This window comes from Calonectris borealis, chromosome 16, assembly GCF_964195595.1.
Source record: "Calonectris borealis chromosome 16, bCalBor7.hap1.2, whole genome shotgun sequence".
Lineage (NCBI taxonomy): Eukaryota > Metazoa > Chordata > Aves > Procellariiformes > Procellariidae > Calonectris > Calonectris borealis.
The window spans coordinates 17,201,683-17,211,062 of NC_134327.1; the positions used below are offsets into that span (position 1 = coordinate 17,201,683).

Consider the following 9,380-nt stretch of genomic DNA (forward strand, 5'->3'; position numbering starts at 1 on the left):
CCCCGATCCCCGGGGCCGGGCAGCGGCCCCTGCCTGGCGCTGCTGCTCGTCCAGATGTTGCTCTGAACTCCCCATTTTCTGACTCTGCAGGGAGCCATCAGCTCTGCTCACCCAGCTAAGAGGGGAACGTGTTTAATGGAATTGGTTTGCAATTTTAGTAGATTAGCGTTTAAGTTCTTCTCCCACCCCCTCCCACTTTTAAAACAAAAAGTCTATTTTAAAGTCCCCAGAATGGCATTTTAATGGGGCTTCTCTGTATTTCTGTGCTTTTAATAAAGGCCCTAATAGAGGGATGAGAGCCCAAACCAAGGCACAGTGTATTTTCAGTGCAGCAGGTAGTGATTTGCTGCATTAATTGCTCTTTACTGTCATTTTGGAAGCTGAACTTCTGATAGGCCATGTAGAAAAGACCCTTCTTTGTGTAGGGTCTCCTGAGCGACTCCTGAGCGTACAGAGACAGGCCCTGCCGGAGCTAATCCAGCTTGGGGCTGGAGCCCGTGCCAGGGTCACGGCATCACACGTGGTGGGCTCCGGGTCTTGGGCTTTGTGTTCATTTTGATAATGTTCTTCCCCTACATCAGCAAACAACTTTTTTGTTGAACTTTAGGTGTGTTAGTCGGTGAATTCTTGACATTCGAAGCAGCTGGGATAGTTTGGGGACCCAAGGGACAGGTTCCTGACCCTTGCGGTTGGCAGGACTGTTCCTCGCCAGCCTGGTGAGATCTGGGGGGTTTCCGCAATCCCTAGGCTCCGGGGTCATGTCCATAGCCTAAACCCTGGGTGGTGTGTTTGGTAATGGGAAGGTAAATTGCTAGTGCTGACTGTGTGACAAGACTGGAAGAAATAATTCCTTGAAATAGCCTCGGAGGGAAAAAAAGAAATTCAGGGTTTAAACTATTTGTGTGACGGGAGGCCTGAATCACGGGGTTTGCAGGGCTGATGCTGGGCTCCAGAGCAAGCCCAGAGCAGAGCAGCTCGGGGACTTGCAGAGGATGCATAGGGGGGACCGGTGCTGGGTCTCCCCCCATCCCTTGTGGCACCCCATCCCCAACGCCAGCGTGGCGTTGCAACAATTCTTCCTGGGCGCTGGCGTTGGTGCGGGAGGTGCCGGCAGCCCCCGCTGCAGGAGCGATGCCGGGAGCCGACCCTGCCCCGCTCCCTGTCCCGCAGGTGCGGTGAGAGCGTCCAGCATCTTCCCCATCCTCAGCGTGGGTCTGCTCTTCTTCGGGGGCCTGTGCGTGGCGGCCAGCGAGTTCTACAAGAGCAAACACAACGTCATCCTCAGCGCCGGCATCTTCTTCGTCTCTGCAGGTAGGAGCTGCCCAGCTCTCCCAGTGTGGAAGCGTGGGAGGACACGGGGGAGACGGAGACAGGTTGTGGGTCCTCCCCGGCCGCGGCACAGAGGGATTCTGGGGCTCGTGAGCTGTCCCGTCCTGGTGGAAAAATCCTCATGGCAGGGAAGAAGCAGCAGCTTTCTGGCAAGTGGCCACCGTGCGAGACGGCACTTTAAGCGTCCACCCCGCTCTGCCCCGAGCAGTCTCTGTGCGGGGGGGGTCCCGGAGCGCAGCCGTCCCGCTGGGGGGGCACCCGGCCCCGGGGCGGGTTCTGGGGGGCTCTGCCCTCCGTCACGGCCAAGCAGCGGGTCGCGGGGCCAGGCGAGGGCAGGCGCTGTGCTGGCAGCCCCAGGGACCGGGCAGCAGGCGGAGGGGCTGCCGCAGTCCTACAAGGAAAATCACTCTCTCTCGAGAGGCCGTTCCTTCTGGATTACTCATTTCCCCGTGCACTGTTCCCCAACGCTTCCACTGATTATCGTATGACAATGTCTTTGTCTCAAGGAACTGCTCTATTTTGTGTTTTTCTTCTCCCCACAAAGAGACAAATTACTCTCCCTCCTTCGGCTGGCAGGAGCTGCTGATGCAGATGAGAAAACAACAGAAAGAACATAATCGATTCATTAAGTAAATCCAGGAATACATCAGCCGCTCCCCAGCCCTGCGGCACAGCCCCACGGCGCTGCTCGCAGTGCAAAAGCTGCCCAGATCCCAAGTAAAGCCTCCGGGCTCCACCAGAAATGAAAAGATGGAGCCATTCCCACTTTTCTGCACTCCCAGGGCTGCGGCAAGCCGGGGTTGATGCCGGAGGGATCCCCTCCGTGCCCCGTGGGTTGGCTCTCCTCCAGCCACAGCCCCGGCACCGGCTGGGCTCCTGCAGTCCATTGCTTGGTGAGCAGCTCTGCAAAGCCAAACCAGCTCTTGAAATGTCCCTTTTCTAAACAGAATAGTGGTTATTCCTCCTGCTCCTTCAGTATACGTGAATATACATATATAGTGGGTGCATGTGAATACAGACGTATGCTGGGGAGAGCAGCAGAGGTCTGTGAGGGGTTTTGGCCCCGGTGTGCTGGCAGGTGGGTTGGTGCCCTGTGGGTTGCGGCCACGGCCCCCAGCACCCTCCCCGCCTGCCGGGCACCCCGCGGGTCGTGGTGGGCAGGAGAAGGGCCGAGCTCCCCAGCCTGCGTCCCTCTGCTGCCGGGAGGGGATCGGGGTGCTGCTGTCCCCATCCCTCTCCTGCCGCTCAGGCGAGCGCCTCTCCCTCTCGTCCTCCCTGAAGGTCTCAGCAACATCATCGGGATTATAGTCTACATCTCGGCCAACGCGGGGGACCCAGGGCAGAGCGACTCCAAGAAGAGCTACTCCTACGGCTGGTCCTTCTACTTCGGAGCCCTGTCCTTCATCATCGCTGAGATGGTGGGGGTGATCGCCGTGCACATGTACATCGAGAAGCACCGCCAGATCCGCGCCAAGTCCCACTCGGAGCTGCTGAAGAAGTCGGCCTTCACCCGCCTCCCCCCCTACAGGTACCGCTTCCGCCGGCGGTCCAGCTCCCGCTCCACCGAGCCCCGGTCCCGGGACATGTCGCCCGTCAGCAAGGGGTTCAGCACCATCCCCTCCACCGACATCTCCATGTTCACCCTCTCCAGGGATCCCTCCAAGGTCACCATGGGGACGCTGCTCAACTCGGAGCGGGATCACGGTTTTTTACAGGTCCATAACTCCATCCCCAAAGAGTTCAAGGAGTCTTTGCACAACAACCCGGCCAACAGACGAACCACGCCGGTCTGAGGCGGGCAGGGGCGTTTTGTCAGGCTGCATGGCATCATCCTCGTGACGGTGTAACCCGTGAAATCCCGTTTTTAAGGACAAACCCGGATGGCTCCCCGTGCCCCTACCCGCGGGGCTGGTTTTTCACTCCCGAAATGCCACTGGCCGCGCCAGGCCGCTGTGCCCACGGTGGGACCGGGACCCCGCGGCCCTCCCTCCCCGGCGGGGGGGCGGGGGCTGCGCTGTGGCCCTGGCCGTGGTGCCCCTGCAGACTGAGCGGGGCTTCCATCACCACCCGGGACGGTGGCTTCCCGAGGTCTCCATCGTTAATGTTGATCATAATCGCAGTGTTACCTTAGCTGTATGTCCCATGGAAATGCTGGCGAAAGCCCTGTCTGTGAGAATCCTTAATCTGGTAGCTACATTTAAGCGAAATTGCCCGGAAGTCCGGAGTGTGAAGCACTGAGTCGGTGCCGTAGCGAGTGCTCGTGTTACGAAACCCCTTTCCCTGTCGTGATGGACGGAGTGCTCGGGCTGGGTTTCTCTGTGGCGTTTCGTGCATGCATTAAATAGCTTGGAATTCAATTTTGTCATGTCGGGTTGGAAGAAACATCCTTTTGCAATTTTCTGTGGTCTTGAAAGGGCTTCTTTCTTTCCTTCTTTCTTTCCTTTTTTCTTCCTTTGGTGCATTCAGGCCATGAAAGGACTCAGGAGCAGAATTCCTCCAATGACTGGTAGCAATTAGCCAGCGTTTAATTAACCTCTAATGTTGCAAGAAAATGAATTAATTCCCTAAAATTAATACACACGCAGTCACAAATTACTGTCTGGGCACAACCAAGGAGGCAACGCTTGACCTGGTGGTACTGAAGGAGAAGCTGGGTTGATGGCTGGGCCGCCGGCCGCGGGCTGCGTGCGGATGGTGTATGATTCTATAATGGCTGGGAGATCGATGAGAAAAATAACAATAAAATCGTCCAGTTTGGCAAGCAAGTTACTTGGCTGAATAGGTTGCACTGCCCCTGCTGCGGGCAGCTGGAAAACCCCACGCTGTGTCTCAGGGGTGTTTACGGCAGCCTCGACCTCTCCCATGGCTGCGTGGGGTGCCCGGGGTCGGGGCTCCCTGGCTGCAGAGGGTCTGGGGGAGCAGCCCCCGCAGCCCCTGCCCTGCTCTCCTGCCCTTTGCGGTGCTGCTGTGGTTTGCCTGGGGGGGCTCGGCCGGGCGGCAGCAGCTGGCAGGGTGCGGGGTGCACGGGGTGCGTGGGGCACCGCGGGGCAGGGGCGAGGTGCGTGTGCACGTGCAGCCCCCGAGCCTGGGCACCGGCAGGGCGAGCGCTGCGGGAGAGCGGCTCGGAAAGCCATTTCCCCCAAAAGGTGCTGCGGTGGGGTGACGTCCTCTCCCCGGGGGTGGCCAGCAGCCAGGCATCCCGGGGCAGCCGCGGTGAGACCCCTCTCCCAGGGAAATGCCGGGTTCGGAGCCAACTGCAAGACCTCCCTGGGGAGCACCTCTCCCGGCTGCGCTCGCTCTGCGGCGTTTGCCTGCTGGGTGTCAGCGCGCCTGTCCCCTCCGAGCTGCTTGGCGGGGACCTGCCAGCTGCCGGTGCGGTGTGACAGCCGGGGACGGCGCGGGCTGGCGGGGAGGAGTTCAGTCTTTAAATGCCAAGGCGTGTGCGTGCAGCCGGAGGTTTGGCTCTCAACGCTGAGCCGCCTTCTCTCGCCGGAGCAGAGCTTGTCTAAACGGAGGCGGTTTCGAAGCAGCTGGTCTGACAATTTGATGTGTCACTTAATTGAAATCTTATTTAACCTTCTGACAAAAGTGGTGGATTCCCACGGAGTCCCTGGGGGGGCTCATTAGGCAGCCGCAGGTAATCTGGGGCCAGCGCAGCTCTCATTTACTCATGCTCTCTGCAGAAGGGAAACATCTGGTGCCTGGTGTGCGTTTCTTTGAGCAGCCTCGCCCTGGGTCTCCTGCCCAAAGCCGGAGCGTGGCCGGTCGCGGGGCACGTCCTAATTCTTCCCAGGAATAACGGGCAGGTTGCTGTGGGAAACCTGGTGCAGGAGCTCTGCCGGAGGGAAATCCCTCCCGGAGCCCCTCAAAGAGCCCCAGCCAGGGCCGGCTGCCCCTCGGCAGGTCCCCGCTGCAGACTGTGTGCGGGTTCTTCATCTCTGTTACCATTTATTTGCTACTATTGCGAAGGGGGTTTGTGTGAGAAGACCGATTCAAATGCTAATTAGGCCTCTTAATTGCCATAGCTGCTGATTGCATGTATTAAAAACAGTTGAGGAAGTGTAGCACTCAGATCTTAGGGAAATATTTAAAAACAAAGTAGTGAAAGGACTGGCAGTGTAAAATACGGAATAAGCTGCATTTTAACTTACCTAGCGGGTGGCTGCCAGTCTCGCCAGGGCTCCTGCCCAGCTCCCTCCCGCAGCCTCTTTCACCAGGGGCTTGCCCTGCGAAAACAGCGTCTGAGCAAACGCAGGGTTTCCTTTATTAGCGTACTAATGCACCCCAGAGCTCTGCCAGTCCTTGACAAAGATCTGAAATGAAATCCCTACCGATAATTAATCCAGCAATCTTGCTAGGGAGGTCGCGTGCCCAGGCAGAGCCCCCCGCCCTGCAGCTCCGCGGGGGAGCGGTGGGGACCTGGCCTGGGACTGAGGGTTCCCAACCAGGCAAGGGGAAGGAGGGATGCTCCGAGGGGAAACCCCGAGGGGCTGGCTGCCGGGATCGATGCACGCGGAACAGCGCTTTTAAGCAGATCATTAGGGACTCTGATCATGCAAGCCACACCGAGACCTTCATTTACTGTCCCCCCCCCGCCGGTGGTGTTAGCCGCAGCAGTGCCAACCCTGGGAGGGGTCACAGTGCTGCGGGCGGGAGCCTTGCTCCGGCTGCTCCGACACCACGCTGAGCAGCCCCTGCCCGGAGCCCAGCTGCCGTGGAGGCATAACAGCCGCCATACGCATGCACACTTTGTGGCTTAAAGAAAAGATGTATTTTTTTTCAGAATTAAATCTCCAGAAAGCGGGCTCCGGCATGGCAAGTGTTGATAATGTAACTGAAAGTGGTGTTATCATTATCAATACTGCCGTCATTATGTATTTATTGCCATTGTGGCCGCACATCGGAGCAACCGTTTGTCAGGGGCCGGGGTGCTGCTGTGCCGCATCCTGCGCACACGCGGGACACTCGGTGCCTTCAGGTGTCGTTAAAGCCACATTCAGGGAAATTTGTGGTGCCAGTGTTTTTCTTGAGGGCCAGTGAGGCAGGAGATTGGTTGGGAAAGGATTTTGCTTCGTTTCAAAGAGAGGATTGATTTTCTGAAGTTAACCGAGTTATCCCCTAAGTAATTGAAAAGAAGCAGGAGGTGCCCCAGGACGTGGGCTGGCTGTCGCCTTCCCCTGCGCCGTGCCGGGTGCCACGAGGCAGGCGGGTGCCGGAGGGTCAGACAGCAGCCAGTCTGCTCTTACTTGAGGCTAAATTTATGACCTGAAATTGTTTGTTTCTGAGGCAGCGTAAGTCCGGCCACTGCCCCTTTTAGTGCCTTTGCCCTTTGGTTCCAGCCTCCACGACGCATCTTGGTCCCGCAGCTGGCTCGCTGCGGGGCTGGCGGCATGAAGCTCCTCCGGTGCCAGCCAGATGAGCGGGGGTGAGACCCCTAGAGCTGCTGCGTCGGTGGTGCCTCTGGTACCTGTACAGCACCCGCGTGAGGAGCTGCTGAACAGAACCGCCAGAATAGAGTAGAACAGAGTGGAATAGAACAGACTATTTCAGTTGGAAGGGACCTACAAAGATCATCTAGTCCAACTGCCTGAGCACTTCAGGGCTGACCAAAAGTTAAAGCATGGTATCAAGGGCATTGTCCAAATGCATCTTGAACCCTGACAGGCTTGGGGCATCGACCACCTCTCTAGGAAACCTGTTCCAGCGTTTGACCACCTCTCAGTAAAGAAATGCTTCTTCATGTCCAGTCTGAACCTTCCCTGGCGCAGCTTTGCACCATTCCCACGTGTCCTGTTCCTGGATCCCAGGGAGAAGAGACCAGGACCTCCCTCTCCAGGCCCCCTCCTCGGGAAGCTGCAGAGAGCAACGGTCCCACGCACGGAGGGGACCGCGGTGCTCGTCATCAAATTGTTCCACGACGGCACAGGGCCGAGCCGGGCAAAGTCTCAAACGCCAGCTTGGGGAGAGGGGAGGGAGCGGCGGCGGGGGCAGCGCCGGGGGGGCTGCAGCTCCGCGGCCCCCGGGCAGCTGCAGCAGCAGAACTGCCTGAGCGCCCTCGTGTCGCAGTGCTGGGGTTGGTCTGCAGCGAAGCGGGGCCGTTTGTTTCTGAAGGGAGAGCGGGCGGCCGGTGATTGAAGGTGTTTACTGCCACGTGTAATATCTTTCCTTCGTGCCGATGTCTTTCCCCTGGAAGAGAAAATCAATACCCAGGCTAAATCTGGAGGCTTCAATATTTTTCAGAGAAGTGCAAATCAATATGGATTTCTTAACAAGTTTAATTTCAATACCTGAAAGTGCACATTCTGCCTATTTCCTGACCTTTCCAATCCTTTGGGGAGGAAGATTAAAAAGATTTGTTCAAATTCAACGAATTGAATCAGCAAATGCCCCATTACCTTGTTTTCTTTCCGCCAGACCTTGATAAACAGTATAATAACCCATCGTCATTGCCCAGTGCAGTTCCCGACACCAGCCGTGCTGCCCCTGCTGTCCTGCAAGCGAGGGCAAGCCGGGGTGCGAGTCCCAATGCCAATGCCCATAGCCAGCTCCATCGCGGGCACGGCAGTCCAGGGTGGTGACGAAGGGGCCGGGTGTCACGTGCAGATGCAGCCGCTCCCCCTTCTCCGAGTCCCAGCGGACCCACATCACACAAACGAACCCGATTCTCCACTTGCTTCTGAGCAACCTGATTTAAGGGTGCTGCAGTGCTCTATATTTATCCTACAATGCCTTTATGCAGTTTGAGATCATCGTGTGATCACTGTAAATAGTGCAAAATGAGCGCAAGCTTGTAGGCTCGTCTGGCCGGAGCAAAAGACTTCAGGAAATTTAGTCATTGCGCTTGGAACGATCCCGCTGGACGGGACAAACAAAGACCATCTATCCAGTTACGGCACTACAGCAAACGTGTCCGCTAAGGTCAGCGCCTGGTGTTTCAATGTCAAATATAATAGTGGCTGTCACCATGGGCTACTTGCAGCTCACCGAGGGTAAAACAGGACTCTGCATCCTGGGGGACGCACGCATGGCTGGGTGCTGGCTGCAGCCCCGATGGGTGCTGGCTGCAGCCCTGCGGGTGCAGAGGGAGCCAGCGCTGCAGAGGGACCCGCCTATAGCAAGGGGAGCTGGAGATGCCTTTCCAGTCATTGCTGGGGCTTTCATTTGCTGGTCATCGTGGGCTACGTTCCTGTTTACCTCTCAAGGGAGGTTTTTAATTGCTGTATTGGTGCTGTAACAGACAGAAACCCAACGGCGAACCGCCTGCTGTCAGCCTGCAGAAGCTGGCACTCGCACAAAGAGCCGCGGAGGGGAGATGTCAGCTGGGTTGTGTCTGCAGCAGATAGCTTTTCTTTCCACCCTTTTTTTCCCAAGTCCAAATCTACATCAGGATAAACATCCAGACTTGGCCACAGTTTGCTGCAAGGGAAGCTCCCTCGGTCCATATTCCTGCAGAGCAGCTGCCTCTTTGGCTGTTCGTTTCTTGACATTGTCCTTCGCCCTTTCTTGCTTTGATTTGTTGGGGGTTTTTTACTGTTTGCAATAGCTCATGAAAGCCTAGGTAAGTCCAAGCGATTTATATTGCATGTTTATTATTTACTTGATGGACAGTAATGACTTCTGTGGTGCCGTTACTGTATGTCATCTAAATCCAAATGCTGAGATGCTTTAAAGGGCAGCCTTTTATTCGGGGGCTGGAATAGCTTCTCCGGCATCATTACCATCCACCGTGAGTGCCTGCACACCCATAAATCTTCGGCTGACCACGGCCACTAAACCCAGCTCTTAAAAGTTCCCCAGAAAATTTTCAACGAATAAGACTTTCACCTGCTTGCACAGTAAAGTCTCTTTGCTAAGAAACTTCTGTCCCTCTGTCATTAATCTCCCTCTAGTCACTAGAGGAGAAAAGCCACCTGAGTTTGTGTTAGAGAAGGTCATTAGGAGCTGGGGGTGTTTTAGGAGGGCAGCGGACGGGTGGTGTGTGCTGCGGCTGCATCTCTGGAGCTGCCCCGGGGCTGGGGGAACCCCCCACGGTGCTTCCTGAGGTGTTCCCT

At 56.9% G+C, this 9,380-nt stretch overlaps 1 protein-coding gene across 1 annotated transcript in view; it reads left to right on the forward strand.

Moving 5' to 3' along the window:
• Positions 1 to 4,092, forward strand: part of CACNG3 (calcium voltage-gated channel auxiliary subunit gamma 3) — a 33,083-nt gene extending 28,991 nt beyond the window's left edge. The window contains exons 3-4 of the mRNA XM_075164893.1: positions 1,171 to 1,311; positions 2,611 to 4,092. Coding sequence (XP_075020994.1) covers positions 1,171 to 1,311; positions 2,611 to 3,122 — 653 coding nt within the window. The 3' untranslated portion in view covers positions 3,123 to 4,092. The remainder of the gene's footprint in view (positions 1 to 1,170; positions 1,312 to 2,610) is intronic.
• Positions 4,093 to 9,380: the final 5,288 nt, after the last annotated feature.